General features: G+C 56.1%; 7 protein-coding genes across 7 annotated transcripts; 3 read left to right on the top strand and 4 right to left on the bottom strand.

Annotated features, from left to right (window-relative positions):
• The first annotated feature begins 261 nt into the window (after nucleotides 1–261).
• Nucleotides 262–2701, top strand: BU26DRAFT_492559 (kinase-like protein). The gene is made up of 2 exons (XM_033826120.1): nucleotides 262–523; nucleotides 588–2701. Exons 1-2 carry the CDS (start codon nucleotides 450–452, stop codon nucleotides 2641–2643), a joined length of 2130 nt encoding a protein of 709 aa, XP_033678776.1. The 5' UTR covers nucleotides 262–449; the 3' UTR covers nucleotides 2644–2701.
• A 175-nt stretch (nucleotides 2702–2876) lies between these two features.
• On the top strand, nucleotides 2877–7141 carry BU26DRAFT_609102 (uncharacterized protein). Its single transcript, XM_033835902.1, has 2 exons — nucleotides 2877–4308; nucleotides 4358–7141. The coding sequence occupies exons 1-2, from the start codon at nucleotides 3054–3056 to the stop codon at nucleotides 6661–6663; spliced, it is 3561 nt and encodes a 1186-aa protein (XP_033678775.1). The 5' UTR covers nucleotides 2877–3053; the 3' UTR covers nucleotides 6664–7141.
• A 560-nt stretch (nucleotides 7142–7701) lies between these two features.
• Nucleotides 7702–9850, top strand: BU26DRAFT_554599 (uncharacterized protein; the record flags this gene model as incomplete). Its single annotated transcript, XM_033832273.1, has 6 exons — nucleotides 7702–7854; nucleotides 7917–8200; nucleotides 8264–8443; nucleotides 8504–8684; nucleotides 8743–8999; nucleotides 9223–9850. The coding sequence occupies 6 exons, from the start codon at nucleotides 7702–7704 to the stop codon at nucleotides 9848–9850; spliced, it is 1683 nt and encodes a 560-aa protein (XP_033678774.1).
• A 149-nt stretch (nucleotides 9851–9999) lies between these two features.
• Nucleotides 10000–12400, bottom strand: BU26DRAFT_108813 (uncharacterized protein). The gene is made up of 3 exons (XM_033819365.1): nucleotides 12181–12400; nucleotides 10594–12128; nucleotides 10000–10535 (listed from the first exon to the last, which is right to left on the bottom strand). The coding sequence occupies exons 1-3, from the start codon at nucleotides 12227–12229 to the stop codon at nucleotides 10149–10151; spliced, it is 1971 nt and encodes a 656-aa protein (XP_033678773.1). The 5' UTR covers nucleotides 12230–12400; the 3' UTR covers nucleotides 10000–10148.
• A 786-nt stretch (nucleotides 12401–13186) lies between these two features.
• BU26DRAFT_492550 (NAD(P)-binding protein) lies at nucleotides 13187–14521 on the bottom strand. The gene is made up of 2 exons (XM_033826119.1): nucleotides 14252–14521; nucleotides 13187–14160 (listed from the first exon to the last, which is right to left on the bottom strand). The coding sequence occupies exons 1-2, from the start codon at nucleotides 14415–14417 to the stop codon at nucleotides 13424–13426; spliced, it is 903 nt and encodes a 300-aa protein (XP_033678772.1). The 5' UTR covers nucleotides 14418–14521; the 3' UTR covers nucleotides 13187–13423.
• A 231-nt stretch (nucleotides 14522–14752) lies between these two features.
• BU26DRAFT_108763 (uncharacterized protein) lies at nucleotides 14753–15251 on the bottom strand. The gene has a single exon (XM_033819363.1). It carries the CDS (start codon nucleotides 15108–15110, stop codon nucleotides 14820–14822), a length of 291 nt encoding a protein of 96 aa, XP_033678771.1. The 5' UTR covers nucleotides 15111–15251; the 3' UTR covers nucleotides 14753–14819.
• On the bottom strand, nucleotides 15252–18469 carry BU26DRAFT_108767 (uncharacterized protein). Its single transcript, XM_033819364.1, has 3 exons — nucleotides 18041–18469; nucleotides 17892–17987; nucleotides 15252–17838 (listed from the first exon to the last, which is right to left on the bottom strand). Exons 1-3 carry the CDS (start codon nucleotides 18278–18280, stop codon nucleotides 15394–15396), a joined length of 2781 nt encoding a protein of 926 aa, XP_033678770.1. The 5' UTR covers nucleotides 18281–18469; the 3' UTR covers nucleotides 15252–15393.
• Between the last annotated feature and the right edge of the window lie 1306 nt (nucleotides 18470–19775).

Below are 19775 nucleotides of genomic sequence, written 5' to 3'. Positions count from 1 at the left end.
GCATACCGAGGTACCTAGGTACCTAGGTACCCAGGTGGGGGCCGAGAAGGCCACTCACAGGGCGTGAACTGCTGCTGCAGATTGCTCAGCCTGGGATCTCATCGCATCGATGATCCAAACAGAGGCGCAAGGAAATGACGAGTGGGAAGACAACATTTACGCCACGGAACGGGTGGTGCGTGCTCTGAGATGCGGAATGGCCTGTTTCGGGTGACTCTGCCTGCTGTGCCGCCGCGTGAAAGCATCCCCCTGCTTCTGTCACCGGACTGCTGCCCGCCCGCCCACCACAACAAACAAGACCATGCGCAGCAGCATCCGTGAAGCAATGACCCACCCCCTTCGCGACTGTCGCTGCCGTCGCGCGAAAGGCTCGAGCACCTTCGAGAGCTTTCCAACACCCCGCAACTCCCCCGCATAACACCGGGCAGCTGTAGCTCCCCGCCGCAACCATGGACGACCGCGAGCAGCAGCGGAGCATGTCGCTAGTGCCCTACCAGCCAGCCGAGTCGCGAGAGATTGTACTGTACGTCTTACTGTCCTCCGTCGCCTAACGAGAGCCATTGCACCGATGCTGACCCTTCGCGCAGGCGTCACGGTTCGGCCGTCGTGGTCTACGATCAGCGCTCCAAGCAACTCTCCCTGCGCGATGCCTCCCACTCCACCGCCGTCGAAGCGACGTCCTGTCCGTACTGCCACCGACCGTACCATGAGAGCCCGCCCCATGACGCCGACGAGAGCGACGAGCACGACCATGGAGGTATCTCGGAGCCGGAGGCCGGCTTCGTCAACCCAGGCTACTTCCAGATGCTGCGGCGCAGCCAGCCGGGCTCAGCTGAAGTGTCGCGGCCACCATCGCCGCACAAACAGCTAGCACCAGCACCGATACGGGATACACATGGCGCGCTGCACGCTCCGGAGGGTGCCGAGTTTGTGGGTAGTACGCCCGTGCCGCCGAAGCATCATGGAATATCCACGCACGCCTTCAGCCCGAACTACTTCAAGACCTTCTTTGTGGAAGAGCGCGAGCTGGGAAGAGGAGGAAAGGGCGTCGTGATTCTAGTGAGGCATGTCCTGGATGGGGTGAACCTTGGTCGGTTTGCATGCAAGCGAGTGCCTGTCGGCGATGATCACGAATGGCTGGAGAAGGTCTTGATCGAGGTGCAGCTGCTGCAGCACCTATCGCACCAGAACCTGGTGTCATACCGCCACGTTTGGCTCGAAGACTACCAGATATCGACCTTCGGTCCCAGCGTCCCTTGCGCCTTCATCTTACAGCAATACTGCAATGGTGGGGACCTCCAGAGCTACGTCTTGGGCAACACTAAGACGACATTCACAAAAGAGCAGATGAAAGAGCGATTGAGGAGGCGATCGAAAGGACAGCTGGATGATCCGCACGATTTGCAAAGCGCACGCAAAATGCACTTCGAAGAGATTATCTCGTTCTTCAAGGACATCACATCCGGACTGAACCACCTGCACGCTAACGGGTACATACACCGAGATCTCAAGCCGAGCAATTGCTTGCTGCACAATACTGGCCTGAAAGTGCGGGTGCTGGTCAGCGATTTTGGGGAGGTGCAGGTTGCGAATGTGGCCAGAAAGTCGACAGGCGCTACTGGGACGATATCATACTGTGCGCCTGAGGTACTGCGGCATGTCGCGCCGAATGGTCCGCTGGGCAACTTCACCACCAAGTCTGACATCTTCTCACTCGGCATGATTGTCTACTTCATGTGCTTCGCACGGCTGCCGTACCGAAATGCAGATGGCATCGACGAGGACAAGGAGGACCTAGAGAAGCTTCGAGAAGAGATCTCGGCATGGGTTGGCTTCGATGATGAGAGGAGAGTGCGGTCTGATCTCCCGGAGAAGCTCTACCGTTCCCTTAAGCATCTCCTCGCCCTGAACCCGGACGAGCGGCCTACGACAGAGGAGATATTGCACGCTCTGAAGTCGCCCTCCGTCCTCGATGAGTTCAGCGGATTTGCTGGGCCCTCCGGATTGGACGATATGGGCCCCAGGATTTCGAGAGCAGACACACCGAGCCCCGCCCCAGCACAGAACCATCGGAAGCGGAGCTCAGTCCACTACACCCGCCCGGGTCGATCAAAGCTGAGTGCAACTCATTCGGCAGAGCATCATTCGCCCAGTCCACCACCTCATCAACGGGCCGATGTAAGGTCACCATCGGAGGAAGGCTCGGTCATCCTACGGCCTCGGACGCTGGACAAAGGGAGCACAGGTCCACCTGAGCGTGACCACTCCCCTGAACGCTCGCCCCGTCTAATGCTCCCGCCTCCTCCTTCTCCAAATGGCCGTACCCGTCTCTACCATCTTCTACATAATCCCACATTCATCGGTGTTGCCAAGATATCCCTTTTCATTGCAAAAGTTATTTCCTTGTTCAGTCCGTGCCAGCCTTTTGCGGCGGATCCGTGGGTTGCGTATCCGCTGCTTTGTTTTGCTTCGCTGGACTTCTTGTTCGTAGGCGTTGGGTTTATGTTTCGGGGACAGCATTTGGGATTCGGTGGTCTGGGAGCATCGGTGCTGATTTTGGCACTGCATGTGGTCGTTGTGGCGTTGCTGCTGAGATGGGACAAGCTTTGTTTGAGGAGGGGCGTGGCTTGGGAGGGGATCTGAGCAGAGTGGAGGCGAGTTAGGGTAGAATAAAGACTTCGAATAGAGCTGTAAAAACTCGTGGAAAATGCAGTGAAGGCTTCAGGGCCCTTCAAGAGTGGTGGGTATGCACGGACGTGGCACGTGAACACGCATCCTCAACGAGGCTAGCGTCGGGCCGTTGTGTTGTTTACTCCGATGTTATTGCGTCTGCCCCAACACGTCGACTCCATCCGCATCTCCAATTCTTCATTGCACCTTCCGCTGCGCGCAGCAGGGCGCCCAATTGACCCTGGCTTGGACAGCAGCTTGGACAGCATCTTCTTGCTTCAACCATAATTACGGAGCATCTCTTTTCTATCCCCTAAACAACAACTTACGACGCGACACGACCGCATCTGCATCTCGGCTGTGAACAGCCTCGCCTGTGTCCAATGCAGTCCTCTCCTCCACAACGCGATGGGAAAGCGCGAGCAATGCGAGAGCTTTCCGCCAGCTTGCGTCACAATACCCCGCGACCCACCCCATCATATTCACCGCCGCCCAGCGACTCAAATCCCACGAAGCATTCGGGCTTTGGCTCGACTTCCGGCTTGTTCAACAACGAAGACGTCTTGGCGTCGACACAGCACCATATCGACGACACGGACGCGCTCCCTCAGTACTCACGCATGCGCTCTACGGCTAAGAAGTTCAAAACCTGGCAGATGCCCCGGTCCGAGCAACCCAATCCCGATACCTCAATGGTAAACAAAGAGTTCGGTGACTTCGACCACAGCCGGTCGGATGAGGAGGATGTGTCAATCGAGCAGGCACGCGGAGATCACCGCAGCAACCGAAGCACGCCTGGCAAAATAAGCTCTCGCGCGTTCGACAGCCTCTATGATATAACACCACCGACCGCCCGCTCACGGAAGTCCTATGCAGCCGAGACGGGAAGCCTCCGCCGCGACGCTCAGATCCGACGCGCCTCGCGCAACGATGTGGACATGACCGCGTCTCCTCGTCCTGCAAGCACGCGCAACTCGCCGGCATTGGCCGTGAATCCGGAACGCAAACGCACTTCACTCGCACAGCTACACGCCAGGGTTTCGGAAGACGAGTCCTCGTTCATAGAGGAACGCCCACCAACAATGACTATGAACAACACGAGGAGCACGCGGTGGGGCAACCCGCGAAGCAGGCAGACCTCTCTTCAGACGGATGGCGTCGCTGAGGCTTCTCCACGCGTTAATGCGGCATCCCGTTCGCGACCGGCCACCACACAGAACGCCACCGCGCAGTCATTCATACTACCCGATCTACCCAACCTTACCGAGCTCGTATCCGGCATTTTCGAAGACGGGACCCCAGTCTTCTCCAAAACTGCTGCTCCACGGTCACGATTCGCCGCACCCAATCGCGGTGGTACCGGAGGCCGCCAGCCGAATCACCTCCCGGTCGACAGCGTCCCGATACCCCAAGAAGAGAAGGCCATCTTTGCGGCGCTTCAGCTGTTGCAGGATAAAGTGGCCCAGATGGAGCACGAGCGGGCCGAGGCGGACAAGAAGATCGAGGAGCAAGAGCTGGAGCTCATTGAGCTGAGAGCCACCACCCAGGCACAGGAGAAGCTGCGGCGAAGCGACAGCGCGTTAGGCTCAACCGATGGCGAGGGTTCCGGGAAGGGGAGTTGGAAGGTTGAGAAGACGCGTAAGAAGGATGTTTTCTCATGTGATTGAAGGTGCTAATCCGCTGTTAGGACTTGACGCGACTGTACAGACCCTGCGTACGAAATTGGACCGTACCGAGCGTAAGATCGCAGTGATCGAGATCGAGAAGGAGAGGCTCGGCAGCGAGCGGGATAATATGGCTAGCCAGCTTGGTGTTGCGTTCCAGACCTGCGAGGAACTGAAGGTTGAGAAAGAGGCTTTGCGCGCCGAGAATGAAGCCCTGCGTCAAGAGATTGATTCTCTGCGGGCGGATAACGATGCACTGCATGACCAGTTGGAGCACGAGCAGGCCCACCACCGGGACGAGACGATCCAGCTACGCCGTCAACTTGATCAGACTGAGAATGTCACGCAGAGGGAGAATATTACCCTGCAGGCTGAGTTAGCTCGCGCCCACGCTCAGCATGACGAGCACACCCAACAGCTCGCCCGCAAAGATATTGAGCTTCGAAAGGCACGTCAACAGCAGGCCGAATATGCTAGGCTAAAAGCGGATCATGAAGCGCTCAAGTCACAATTGGCAGGCCTCAAAGCGAAGCGTGAAGAAGATCGTCGTCGCTGGTCCAACGAGGAAGCTGCATTGAAGGCCAGGGTCGAACGACGTGAGGAGACTATTCGTCACCTCGAAGATGTGCCGCAAGAACAGACCAATGATGCTATACGGCTAGACAACGAAAACCTTCGCCAGGAGCTTACACACCTAGCTACTCAACTTGAGGAGGACAACGAGCGATGGGCGAGGAAAGAGAGGGAATTGAAGCGAAAGATTGCGCAACGCGAGGGTGTGGTGGATATGACCCGCGAGATCCTTAGTATCCGCCAGGCAAACGGCCAGCAGACGAGCATTCCGGCACCCGCATCAGCGGACAAAGAGAACGGGGTTGAGGAGCCCATCCAACGAAAGCCGAGCTATCGAAGAGAGGACACCCGCACGCGTATCAAGAACCGTATCCAGGAGGAAGTCCGCAACAGCAGAGCGAATGCATCCTTCCAATCGAGCCACATCGAGAGCCCGCGGAAGTCATACACTGGAATCTCGAGGACTTCGCATCGCGCGTCTCTGCCCGCAGACCTTAGCCGCAGCGTATCAGCACCTGTTTCCCAGAAGAAGAATACCGAGGTCGGCAGCGATGTCGAGTCTACGACAGATCTCTCACTCGCGCCCCGTAGGACTCCCTACGTTATGCGGGGTGGTGTCTCAGGACAGCCCGCTTGCACTCCCATTCAGCCGCCTATCGATTTAGACTACACTGAGCTGAGCTTCATTGATAGCAACCAGATTGCTCAGCTTCGTCGCCAGCTAGAGGAAGAGCGAGCTGCTGCCCGTAACCGAGCTTCATCCGTTCCATTGGAGCGCACCACTCGGGACGACACTGTGCGTTCGCAGCGACAGGGTCGTGAGGATACTGTTCGTTCCGTCGCCTCTGCGAAGAGCAACCGCCAACCGTCTCTGCCTCGAAAGTCCTCCCTGAAGGACATCACGAAGACTAACCTTACCCGTTTCGAGGAAGACTTCACCGGCAATGTCTCTAACGCTGAGGCTGCAAACGTTGAGGCCACCCAGACCAAGGAGTCCGCCATTGATACTTCGATGCTTAGCAACACGAGCCGTCGTCGCCGCAGCGCTCCTACAGAGATGACTTCAGCTTTCATCGTTCCAGACATCAAGATCGACGCTAGCAAACAGACGACTACCAGGATCGAGCTGTCCCAGCAGATCACCAGTATGCACCATGACTCGAACTGCACCGTCTGTCGCCGCGAGAAGGAGAATGCATCTGACGATCCCCTCCGTGTGCCTAAGCTCATCCCCGTTTCCTCTCGCACAGCCGATGACGTCGACGCCACTCTCCGACCCGCTCGGTCACCCAAAGAAGCTCTCGCGCTCGTTGTGAAGGAGTTGCGAGATGAGCGTGCACACTTGCATATCGAGCTCGCTATCGTGCGCGCCATGTTCGAAGCCCATGATCCCAGCAAGGGGGCCCGGAAACACGACGACATGCTCCAAGGAATCCAGGAACTAGTCGACAAGATCGCCGCCAAGGACAAGCAGATTTATAACCTCTACGACGTGCTTGAGGAACAGCAGGACCACGACCTCACTGAGCAAGACGTCGAGGAGCATGCAGAACGGATTCGAGCCGAAAACGCGGAGTTGGAGAAGAAGACTCGCGAGAAGAAGGTCACGATTCAGAGCTTCGTGGGGAGTGAGGACCAGCATAGTGCGAGGTTTAGTGCGGATGGTGATGAGGAGGAACTGCCATGGGAGGGGTTCGAGGACACTGAGGAGCGGAATTTTACGGGTGATGCTAGCGCAAGGGTTAGCATGTACTAGTTTTGTTGTCTAGTCCGCAGGTTGCCTATGGGTGTCTTGGAGCCAGCTTTCAAAATCGGACGGCTAACGGCGTTGGTGATTCAAGATAATGGCGTTTTCACGGATGGCATGGCATTGTTATGAGCATTGGGTATGAGGAGTTTTCCACCTCTTTGTTCATTCTCATCTTTGCTCCCTTCATCACTTGTATTCCCCTTACTCTTCTTACTATATCACTTCTCTTCTCTTTCTCTGCGCTAAGCTTTCGAGCACTTTGTCTAGCTAGCGGCATCCTGCAACGTTGGTCTGGAGGCTTCGACTCACCTGAAGGGGTTTGAGTTGGCTGATGGGCTGGCTTTGTGGTTGAACCTACTAGCGGAGCGGCGCGCCGGAGCCGGGTGCGGATCGGGAGGGGATGGGCGATGGAGTGTGGGGGTGAGAATGGGTAGTGATCGAGTTGAATAAAGAGGAGCTTTATCTCAACTTTTGGATAGCCGTTTGACACATATTGAAAGCCCTATCCAATGAACAGTCCTCGTTTTATCTCGCTATTGTCAGTGACATTGTCATTCGAGAAAGGCAACGTCAACTTTTCCGCTTCCGCTTCCGCTCCCGCTCCCGCTCCCTCTCCCGCTCTGCCCTTCTCTAGCTTCCAACCCACCACTTAGTGAGCGGCGTCACTAATGTGTTGCACTGTCCATAATGGGGAGATGGTATGGGAGAAAGAGCACATAAAGCGCCGGGAAAAGGAAATGGCTGAAGTGTGACATTTGAATGCGCATGTCCTTTGAATCTACCCGTGGCAGAACCTTCAGCTGATATCAAATCAAAGCTCTGCGTTACGGAACGGTCCACCACATACACGCACCATAGAATCCATCATCCATGACTACTTTGTGTTAATACGCACGTACGCGCCCCCTAAATGTTGACCGGTAGGCTAAACAGCAAGCTTGAACTCGGCGTTCGTGCGACGATGCACAGCTGCGCCTAGCGGCGGAGCCCACTGATGTCTTTCGAACTCCCCTGCTCTTCTCTCCAATCCCACGGCCTTTCTCAATGGCGATAACTTTCGGCTCGTTTGGCGACATTATCGCCGCAGTCCAGGTGGCCTGCAAGCTAGTGGAGATACTGAGCGCCCAGCGGGGAGCTAAGCGTGAGTTCCGGGACTTGATTGTCGACTTGACACTATTTCATGGGCTTCTGGATCAGGTATGTTGGTCCGTTCGAACTGCTATTGGGTGATTATGTGCACAGGTTGAACGAAGATCTAGCTCCTTTCGTTCTGGCAGTCTCGCGAGCAGTGTGCGCTTCTCGACAGCCTTTTTGGTATCTTGCATCCGGTTATCTGCGATGCAAAGGGGGAGATCGATGCGTGTTTGGAGAAGATAATCGCGAAGTATGGCCGGAATCTCACTTCGAAGCAAAGGTGCAACCCGAGAGATGTCGGTAAAATGCTGCAATGGCACGTTTTGGAGCGAGATGGCATAACCAAATTACAAGAGAAGCTAAGGAAGAGCAAGGAAGTCATAGTTATGGTGCAGGGCCAAGCTAATGCGTAAGGCCAAACCCCTTCGGTATTCTAGAATATGCTAGAGAAGCTAATTGACGTCTTCGGCAGGATCGCGAGTGAACGAACTAGGGCGCTTGTGGATGAGCGAATGGACGCACTCGTGGACGCTGAGATGGAGAGCATGGCAAAGCTGGATGAACGACTCCAGCACCTGGAAGAGGATGTCGAGAAGCAAACAGAGATACTTCATCATATCTCCGATGGTATAGGAAGCATCAGCTTAGCTATGTTAGTGTCCCCTTGCTATATAAATAGTTCATGACACATACTGATAACTTCCTATTCTAGCACTCCCATTTATGAAACTACATCGAATGCCGCAGCTATCCTTGCGAAGATAGAAGCGGAGCTCCTCGCTCAGCGAACCGTACATTGCACCCTCGACCCGTACATGGAAAACTCAGCGCTTGTCGAAGATGCTCTTGGCTGGACATTCCGGATCCCTCTGGAACTGATTGTGTCTTGGAATGTGAGTTGCCTCTATATAAGCGCATGGTTGAGTCCACTCACTAGCTGATTGAGAGCAGACGCTCCACTCCATCCTCCTCGACAGGTTTGCAAACCGTCCGGGCTACCATCTCATCAAGCACGGCCGTTACATTATGCGGGAGGACCTCAGCGGAATGGAAGTCCATCACAACAGGCCACTCAACTTGGTCCTCCGACCTGGCGGCAAGGTAAATATGTGCATGGTCTACTATTCCCGTGAGGAGGATGCGTACATCACGATCTGTCCCAGATGCAAGAAATCCACCTTCTGCGCAAACGATACGGACATCACATGGTGAGTTACCTCCCTCGTTCTGCCCCTGTGTGCATGACGGCACATACTGGTAACCGTCTTGGAGTTCAGCAAAGGAGTCAATAGCCTACCAGTGTCTTCTATATGCCCCAGGCCTTCCGGAGTGGCGTTACACAATCAGAAATGAGGACACGCCAAAATGTGTACCACGGCACACACCCCTCCAACCCCAGCAAGAAAAAGCATACTAACCCAGCCATCCCAGCTCCAACCCAAGCTGCGGAATGCAAATCCAGCGCGTCTCCGAAACCATCGACCCCTCAAACCCCTCGTCCTCCCTCCTACAAGCCATCCGCGCCTCCACAACCCCCGACACCGACCGCACCACACAGATAGAATTCGACGACCTGCTCCCCCAAGACCTGCTCTCCCCGCCGCCCGAAGGCAAAGAGCCCGACGACCCCGCCAGCGTCTTCAAACGTATCCGTTACATCACGCGCTGGGACTTCCGCGCCGAGTCGCGCGGGCCGCTGCTCTACCGCACGGGCGAGTACTGCTGGTGGGGGTCGCGCAGCGTGGAAGGGATAGCGATCCGACGCGCGCTGATCAGGGCGCTGGATGCGCCGCTGTCGGGAGAATTACCGCTGTATAATGCGACGTTGGACCGGGCGGTGTTTCTGAGCATCATGTTTGTGGGGACGTCGGTCGAACGGTCGAGACCGGTGCTGGTTATTTTTTCGATGCGGGAGAGGTATAGGAGGCTGGCTTGGAAGTGTGTTAGGGAGATTGATTGGGTGAAGGCGGAACGGTCGATTGTTTTTATTACGTCGGCGAGTAGGATGTTTTATGGGGGAATTTGGGAGTATGTGGAGCGGAAAAGAAAAAGGGCGTGACGGGTTGTGGTACGTAATACTCGTCCTCTATTAATTCCCTGCGCAGTTACAGCCTTTGCCCCTTTACGCGACTGGAGCATAGAATTTTGCCTCGATTATTTTGGTGCCCAAACCCAAAGTAATCCTCGCTAGATGCATACCCATACCCAAAGACCGCCATGTTTTAGTCCGTGAAAAAGGCGCCCGTATATGCATACATCTCCCTCGTACGCCTCCAGCCATCCATTCAAGTGAGGGTATCTAAATGAAGAAGAAATTTCCAAGTCCCAGATTATCATCAAATATCCAATATGGCTCATCAGATGGCGAAGAACCCAAGCAGTGCCACTGTAATACCCATGCCCAACCAGCTGGGAATAAGACTGGCAGCACCACTTTTCACATCAATCGGGCTGAGAATCATCTCCGGGAAGTAGGGAGGTGGGTCCTGCGATGCTAGGGTGCCGTTCCAGCAGTACTTGGTGAAGCACTGTTGGCACACGTCGGGCACGTCCTCACCGTTACGCTGGAGGCTGCGCGAGATAATGGCGCACCCGACGCATGTGGGCCAGTCGGAATTGCGGGTACCGTTGCCCTGCGTGGCAACGTTGTAGCCGTTTTGGATCATGGCGTTGCGCTCGGTGTTGTTGTATTCCATCTGGTAGGTGGAGGTGTTGGAGTTATAGACATACGGAGCGTTGGGGAGCTAATGGAGGTCAGTCAAGCCGATGAGATGTATGTGAGAACGGGGAAAGGAGACGTACGTAGACAATCAACGGGGCGATGCCGTTGCCAGTGAGATTATTGGCATCGCAGCCGAAGAAAGTTGGGCGGTTGTTGAGTCCTAAGTTAACGAAGGTGTTCGTGTCCGGAATATAAGGAAACGCAGTTCCATTCTGCATGGTCTCGTTTGAAGTGCGCTCGTACGTCGCGACCAGAGAGGTACCGTTGGGCCAGTTCTGTGCTGAGTCCGTTGGCTCTATGATATCGGCCGAAGAGTCGATGGCGAAGACGACATCTACAGCGCGTTCGGGTTGAATGAGCGGGTTCAAGGGGATGTTCTGCAGATCCTCCCCACCGTCTACGAGGGTTAGACGCTCAGTTTGGGCGCTTGGGTTCGTGTCATTGTGGAAACCGTAGAAGGGATTGGGCGTATAGTCGGCGATATCGTCATTGTCCTGGCCAATGGCATCCAGAATGCTCTGAAGCGCGCCCCTAAGGATATCGGGAACGCCGGTAAAGGTATTCAGATTCAGGATGATCTGGTTGAAGAGAGACGAGCTGGTACCCATGACGAAGCCTACATTATCAAAGCCAGCTACGCAGCCTTGATCCTGAGGAAGCTCGCCATTGGAGAAGTTGGAGCCAATGTAGCGCAGGGGCGCGAAGCCATACAATGTCGGGTCATAGCTTCCCATTTCCCAAGGATTAAATTCGATATCTGTAGCGTTTAGAGAAATGATCTTCTCTCCTGGTGCGCGCTCAACGGCAACGAGGAATGGCAACGGCGTATTGGCGTTCTTGAAGTTGTCGTCGTCCTGGATCGAGGACCAAGTGAATCCCGGGCCGCCGTCAGTTGCGTTGACAAGCTGGAAGGACAGAGCGCGGCCCCAGTAATCGGTAAGTGAGACATCAAACGGACCGGGCGCATCCGCTTTGCCCGTAACGGAGTCTACAAGATTGCTATAGTAGTCGGCGGTGTTGAGGATTTGTATGCCTCCCTGCTTGGGCCCTTCCAGGATGGATCTGTCAAGCTGCCAGACGGCGCCGTCCTGGTTTTGATCGATGATGGTCTGCACCGAAGTATAGTTGTTGACAAATATACTTCCAACAAGCCATCCGCCGCCAGACAATCCGGCAATGTAGGTGGCCGACTGCAGCAGGCCGCCGAGCTGTCCGGTGTTGGTCGAATTCGGTGTGCGGCTATCGAATGCGGCGAGGGCACCGCCGCCGTTCGTCATGGCCCGATAACCACCCCCGGAGAAGGCAATGGCAATGTTTGGCAGCGCCGTCGCATTGTCGCGGTTGTTGTCGATGTACGAGCCGGCGTCAAATCCCGTGATGTTCAGCCGAGTCAGCAGCTCGCGCATCGGGTCTGCCGTGTTGGGCCTCCTCTTCTGCAGCCATGACGTTTCCTGGTCCGAGAGTCCGGAGGCTACTCGAATGCTGGGCCGCGTTGACGGGCAATCGACTGTTGCTGGCGTATAGCCATTGGGCGCCTCGGGCTCTGCCCGCCTCCAAGCTCCTACCGCATGGGCTGCGAATTCGGTTTCTGCATGTCGTGGGAGAATTGAGGATGCTGCGAAAGTGTGAGCGCCAGGGCGGGAAACAAGGTGGAGTGAGTCGCATACAGCTTGCCAAGCAAGTAAACACAGAGGTTGCAAGCACTTGGTACTTCATTCTACGGAATGGGAAACGACCTCAAGACGGAAGCTTGGGAGTGAGTGGATGAAGACTACGAGTGAATGAGTGGAGGGCAACAAGACTGCGGAGAAGTGGTGTTGTTTAAATGATGGCGTTTCATGGAACGGACTGCGCGGAATGGGCGCCATGCGGCTGTGTTTCGCAACACGGACAATGAAAGCGGTGACCTCATCGCCTGCGCCGGCATAGCCGCGGGCGCCAACGTGGCTGCGGGCGGCGTACCTGACGATTGCTCATCATCCCAGACGTCTCCGATTATTTTTAGGTCGCCTCGTAGCCTCTCCGCCGCTGCTGTTAGTGTCGCGTGCCGCATCCAAGTTCAACATTTCTCACTTCGGCGGTCAGTAGGCACTCGGTTCTCTGCTGATGCCCCTTCATGTTCGTGCCTCAGCTCCGACTCTGAAGCCACCGTAAGCAGCAGCTCGTTGAGGGAACCATGCGGCGTTTCAGGTGTTAATGGGAGCTCGGCAGGAATCACTGACGAATTGGATGCCAAAACAGGGTCAAGACGCGAAAATAGCTGGGTCTTGATCAGCGTTGGTCTCTTCAAGGCCTGGCTTACATTGGGACACAATGTTCGAATACTGTTGGACTCGCTGGAGATTACAGGGAGGAGGGAATGATGTTGTTGCCGCTGGTGTCGATGCCTATGCCCCAGTGCTTCGCCGCTGCAGGGACTGCGGTGCGAGTCCATAGAGACGTCTATTTGATTCCGCGTTGAGAATCATATGAAAGACTCTGGCTGAGCTCGTTCTCGTTCTCGTTCTCGGGCGATATGGCGGAACTCGGCATCATCTCGTGCCACAATCCATAAAACTATGGCGGCGGCGGCGTAGCAGGCACCGCCTGAACCAACACATCATCGTTCAGAGAGGCGCCTCGCGGACATTGAAGGTCCAGGCGACAAAACTCAGTCAGTCGAGCAAAGTGCTGGAAAGCAAGAATTTTGAGTTGAAAAGGTCCAGTAAGCGATTAGCACCCGACGTTCAGCTGCGACGGTTTCATTTCTAAGGCAAGCCAACCTGAACACCCATCCGACGGCCAGCTTCAAGCGCAACGCAGCACGGCCTACACCAACTCAGAGCAGCATTTGCGAACCCTTCGAAGCCATCCCAGCTTCCTGGATCCAAACCACGACCTCGAAACCCCTCCTCCTCCAGCGCTTTGCCTCTAAAACACCATCGCACCCCCATCGATGATGATATCCGCGCCATTAACATACTTCCCCGCATTACTACACAGCATAACCAACGGCCCCGTTAGTTCCCACGGGTCGCCCATCCTGCCCATCGGATTCCTGGCATTCCACATGTCCCTCGCTCTCTTCAGCCCCTCTCCCTCATTCAGTATCGTATCCATATACCCGGGACTAATTGTATTAACCCGGATGCCAAAGCTACTCCATTCCGCCGCTAGACTCTTCGCCAAAGACAGTAGCGCCGCCTTAGAGGAATTGTACGCGCATTGCGGCTGCGGGTAGTTCGTGTGGTGTGCAGATATAGACGCTGTAAAGACGATGCTGCCAGGTGTCTTTTGGGTAATTATTTGCCTAGCGACGGCTTGTGCGCAGAGGAAGGAGCCAGTCAGGTTGATGTCGTGGGTGCGGCGCCATTCGGCAGCCGTCATGTCGACGGCGAGCGTGCAGCCCACGACGCCGGCGAAGCAGCAGAGGGCGTCTATGCTCCCGAGCACCTTGACGGAGCTCTCGACCGCTGAGGCTATCTGCTTCTCATCGCGCACGTCTACGGCCTCGGTGATTATGCGGCGGTCGGGGAACTTTGAGTGCAGGAGCTTGACAGACTCGAAGGCTTGGTCGGGATTCAGGTCCCAGAGCGCGAGGCCGGAGGCGCCGTGTTCGAGAAGGGCGCGGGCGGCTTCGAGGGCGAGGGTTCCGGCGCCGCCTGTTACTGTTCTGGCCGTTAGCTGAAGTCCTCTGCGATGGGAGGTGCGGAATGGAGAAGGATTGGAATTGTACCCTTAAATCAGACGTTCACGTACTAATCGCATTGCCCTTGACCTGAAACCTATAGTGCACCCTCTGTGCCGCAGAGAGAGTGTCTGGCGGTGGATTGGGAGCTGTGAGAGGGTTGTCGGCCGTCGACAGCACCATTTCTGGGAGCTGCCGGTTGACGAGTGAAGCTCGGTTTTCTGGGTTGTCGGGCATCTCGAAGAAGCGTACAAATTCTACGTAATCATCGAGGCACGGTTTAGAGTGACGATGTAGATGAGCCTCAAAAATATCCCGAATGAGTTGAGAGGACTTTGGCAGCTTGACATTCAGCCCTTTATACGAACATATAGCTCTGACGCGTGCCCCGCCCCCACCACGTCCGGAACCCCGTCATTTGTCAATGGAAGGTGTGCCGAGCTTTTCGCGTGACACTCGTCGAGGAAGGAAATCCGAGCACTCCTTGCTCCGGACATAATGCTTGAAATGAGCGACAAGCTGAGGCGGCCTTCACGGCAATTCCTTATATCCAGACAAGAATAACGTAGCCTGCTGTAGTCCGCTAGAATCCCGTATGCGGAGGCGCCCCCATCCTGCGCTAGACAGCGACAACACTCACTACGCGGGCATGGAGAGGTAGACCGAGGAGATCGCACACACTACAAGACACCAAGAAGACATAGAAAGCAAGAGGTAACGGACTATATTCAAGCTTCGCAGGACTACTACAGCGGTCAAGATCAACCCTTCTTCGCGCCCTGCCAGCCATCCAGTCCGTAAGACACCCCTTCGAACTCCATACCCGCCCAAACCCTTACTGAGTCTATAAACAGCAGGCAGATGAAAAACCTCATATATGAGAGCCAGATGTCCTTCCCGTACAGTACACCGGGTCCAAACCAGCCCCATTCCGAATCCAAGTTCTCCATGTACGCAATTTGATGAACAGACATGATCGGCGGATGTAGCAGAGACATCCGCAGAAACAGAGACAAACGTATGTAGCTCAGCGTGCTTGCGTGAGTGTGTATAGAACGGGAGGAAAAAGAGCACAAAGTCCCTAAATGGGACGGAGCAATACTCCGAGGAAAAATAGCACAGATGCCCCGCCGCAAAATGAACGCCAAGTTGCAAAGGAAGAAAACAAGGATAGAAATTCAAGGTGGCGGCGCTTTTGGGTAAGGATGTTGGGTTATCGCAGCCATGGAGAGCCTCGCCTGCCTCCGCTGCCGGTGCTTGAACCGCCTCTGCCTTCTTCGAGGCTGCGCCTTGAGCCACCAGCACCGATCTCGCTCATTTGGAATAGCAGGGGCTCGTCGTCGTCGGCGGGCACGTGGCGGCTGGCAAAGTTGTATCGGCTCTGGCGCTCGGTCGAGCTGGTCGCGCCGGTGGTGAGACTGGTCGAGGATCCGTGGGAAGAGAACCCACCACGGCCTCGACTGCTTCCTGGATACATGCCGCGCTTGGCAGGAAGGTCGGAGGTGGATAGCGGACGGGGGATTTCGTCCCGAGAACCCGGCGGGCTGAGTGTCTCTGTAGCCCGAGCTTCACGGCTAGCGCTTGTGAGAAGCTCTGTTTGAGCAAACAACCCACTGGATGTAAGTTCGGGGGCCGTAATTCGATGCAGATCTCGTTCCCGGTCAACCTCCTCGGTCGGTAGGCTCGCCGAGCGTAGGCCGAAGAAATCTGGCTCATCTTCCATGGCGCGATGCTGCTGCGCCACGGAGCTAGATCGTCGCGCATAGTTCCAGGGTCGTGGTGAGTTCGGAATATCGATGGCATTGGTGGCTTGATCTTCGCTCTCGCTTCGTTCTTGCACATCAACGGCTTCTTGGGCACGTGACGACTGACCAGGTCGACTGCGGCTGCGGCGAGGTTCGTACTCGATGATACTGTTTGCACTCAGTCGCGATGGAATGGCGGGTGTATGAGGAGTGTGAGGTGAGATGGGCTTTCCAGGAGATGACGCGGTCGATATTGAAGTTCCAGCAACCATTTGAGGCACGTTAGATAGCTGACGGCTCGAGGATGATGATGATCGATGAAGCATCATTGACGAAGACAACGAATCCGACAGTGCTGTGTGAGAATCTCGCATACGCTGGTACTTAGAAAGTTGAGCCGTGGTTTTGCGCATCGTGGCATCTCGAGAAGCATTATCGCTCCGATTGAAACTCTTGAGCTCCTTCTTCTGCTCGAGCAGTTTTAGGAAGTCCGAGATGTTCTCATCGTCCGTCTTAATAGAGCCTGAACTGGCGCCTTCTCCCTCGTTTAGAAGATCAGAACCACGCTGCTGGGATGATGCCACACTTCCCTTCCCGCTGCTGAGGTTCTCGTCTTCAGTCTTGCTGCCGCCTCCAGAAGAGAATCTGCTCCTCCTGTGACCGAAGCTGCTACTGTAGCGGATGGGCGCTGGCTTCGGCGAGCTGGAAGCAGATGAAGTGATAGCAGTCTCATTGGGTAGTGAAGGTGCCCTGAGTGCGGCTTGGGGAAGCGCGGTCAACGATGTCCGATTGCGGGGTTGGGTTAGAGGATTTGGCACAGCAGTACGCCCTAAAGAACTACCAGGCCGACCAACAGAGCTTCCCGGAGACGAAGGGATTCCCGGGCCGGGAGCAGGTGATGAAGACAGAGAGCCGGCCTTGAATGGTTGAAAGGAGACAGACGTACGCCTCTGGTATGGCGGTGCCTCAGCAGAACGCAGTGAAGATTTCGAGCCCTGAGCAGTGCGATGATTCGGAGGAAGCTTCTGTGGTGGAATTTCAGTTGGTGACGACGAAGGCATGTCTCGGGCAGCCCGTAGCGCTGACATCGGACTAGTCCCGGTTGGTGGACCAACCTGATGGAAAGTCGACATACTTCCATAGGCCTGGCCAAGGTCTGGTGTGTCTTGTGCATGCAGCTTGTTGACGGGTAGCGAACCTGGCACTTGGCCCGCTTCACGACTGGACTGTTCCAGATAAGGGTTGTCTAGACCCATAAAATGGGAGCTGAGCAACGATTCCGAGTCATCAACGCTAAACTCGCAATTGGTACGGTATTCGAGCGAGATGCACAATGGCCCGACGGGCGAGTTGGAGGGCGTAAAGCTTTGCGTCTCGGTGACGCTTTCGCTCGATGGGTATAGAGGAATGCGTAGCGTGTCGGGTCGGGGGCTCTTAAAGTCGCCATTTGATATCCGATAATTGAGTTTCAAGGAAGGATGATTTGCAGGCTGTTTCGCAATGTTCTTGTAGTACTTGTAGGCCGGGATGAATCGGAGATAGGCGTAGAGGGAGCGAAACAGGACGACAGCTTTCTTGTACACATTGGGCAGCGGGTCACTCAGCTCGGACGGGTGCACCGAGTGCTTGTCTCCTACATGGATCTTCCATCGCTCGAGTACAAGCTGTGTGGATCTGCCCATGCGACTCGGCGGTCGCGAGGTTGATTCAACAGGCACATTCAGAGCTTCGCCAACGTCCCATCTCTTGCCCTGCTCATCGTGGATGACCAGCGACTGCTTGTGGTCCAAGCCCTTGATGTCTAGGTATACTTCGATGCAGAGCGACGGGTGCTGCCCGGCCATGGCGTCCATCGTCTTCCATTCCATGAGATCATGTTGCAGAACATCGGTATCATCGAGCACAACATTAAACTGCCCCATTGTTAGCACCGGGATGGGCTCGTAAGCTGGGGTTGTTGATGTACCCATTTGTTCTGCCTGAGATCGCCGTTCTTATTGAAGCTCTGGGATAGAATTACTCTGGATGAGATGATGGTAAGTGCTGCTTTGGTAAAGAAGTTCTGCATCGGATTAGGATTTGGTGTCTCAACATGGCGGGTCCAAGAAAGCTTACCTGGATGACCTGGTTCACCTTCTGGTAGTGCCTCTGAGCCTCCTCGGACATCTGCTCGGCGCGGCCCACCATCTCGCCGTCGCCGTCGTCGCCTCCCTGATCGCTGTAGGGCGCTATGTCTGAGTATGGGGAAGATCGTTCGGAATTGGGATCCCGCTGGTTGTTTGTTCGGGTCGGGTTGGTCTGGAGGTTGTTGGCCGCAGAGGCGGTTCTCGGCGAGGGGCGCGGGTGCTGGTACATGGTGTGGGAGGCCTCTTGCAGGACGCGGCGGCGCAGGTGTAGATGGAGTGGGGTGGGCTGGGATGCGGGCGCGGGCGGGCGACTATCGATGGAGCGGTGGAAACAGGCGTGTACTGATGGGAGCCATCACGAGAGCAACGGGCGGCGTGCGGCTAGTCAGGTCAAACGGTGACAGTCGGAAATGTCTCTCAGCGGACTGGTCCACGCGGGGAAAAGGGTTCTTCTTAGGCAGCCATGGTGTGCGAGGTTCTACAGGGTGCTTGTGTTTGGTGGAGCTATGCAGAGCCTCAGGCGCGCGGAGATAAGGTGAGCACCCTACTGGGGCTTGTGGAAGGGGTCGAAATGCAGATGAGATAGGCGCCAGGGACGCAGCAGACGTCAGAAAGGGCGGGGAGCTTGATGGCGCCGGGCTGTCAAGGAGTGTTGGGAAGGGTGGGCGTCACGGCGTTGGGAAGGCTCGTGACTGCTCCGAATGACGCTTATTACTGATAGCAAGATGACCGAGTGCAAGACAAGGGAGCTGCGCTGATAAACGAGCAGCAGCGGGGGAGGCGATGGCGATGGCGATGGCGATAGGAACGGCGACGCAGGAGAGGTGCAGGCAGGGCGTGAGGGCCGGCGGGTGTAGGGCGTTTCGTCCTGACTTGTCGACGGCTGTGACGAGGATGGAGCTTGAGGTCCGAGCTCCCGCCGCAGCGCGATCCGGGAGCTCGCGCTAAGCGGGCGTGCTTGGCATCCGACGACAAGGGGTGGCCGGCCTGCACGCTCACCAGCCGAGCAGAAGTGCGCATTCGCGATGGGCTCTGCTCCATGACCTCTGCTCGGCCGCCTGCGCCCTTCAATTCAGGGGCGGCGAATCTCGACCGCACACGCAATTGGGCCCCGCATGCAGCCCGCAGCGCCGTTGCCAGCCCTCGCCCACAGCCTCGACACTCCAGCGCGGGCGCTCACCGGTAGCACAAGATGCACTCCCGAGCTGGGTGCATCGTTTGCGCCGGTCAGGACGCTCCCTGCTCTTTCGCGGCTCTGCTGCCAGCGCGGCGCCGTTTTGGGGTGCCATGTCCTCGTACCGCATGAAGGCACGACTTGCTGGCGAGCAAGGCCATGTCCCCATTGGCCTAGCCATTGCATCATCCCTTCAACAAGATTCATCCGGAGTGTCTGCCTTGTCTGCGGCAGCAAGAAGGTTTGCAATTGTGCTCCTGCTGCCTGTATCACGAATGCCGCCTCTCTGCATGTCCTATTGGACATGTCTTCGCCTCTCTCCACGGCGTGACGGCAGCCTGGCGTCCATGCATGAATCTGCAAGACGCTGCGGGGAACGGAGACCGGTAAGATGCGTCTGGAAGGAAAGATTTTGCGCATTCGAGAACTCGGGGAGAGCATCAATTGACCTCAGCTGATCGAACTATCCGACGAACAGAGCCATTGACTCCGCGCCCGCTGCTCAGTATTCCTGCTCTTCTTCAGAAGCACCCAGGCGGATTGCCATGAA

The sequence above is a fragment of the Trematosphaeria pertusa genome, assembly GCF_010094035.1.
Source record: "Trematosphaeria pertusa strain CBS 122368 unplaced genomic scaffold BU26scaffold_16, whole genome shotgun sequence".
In the NCBI taxonomy this organism is placed as follows: Eukaryota; Fungi; Ascomycota; class Dothideomycetes; order Pleosporales; family Trematosphaeriaceae; genus Trematosphaeria; species Trematosphaeria pertusa.
The sequence above is the reverse complement of the archived record's forward strand: the minus strand, read 5'-3'. Positions and strand labels throughout refer to the sequence as shown.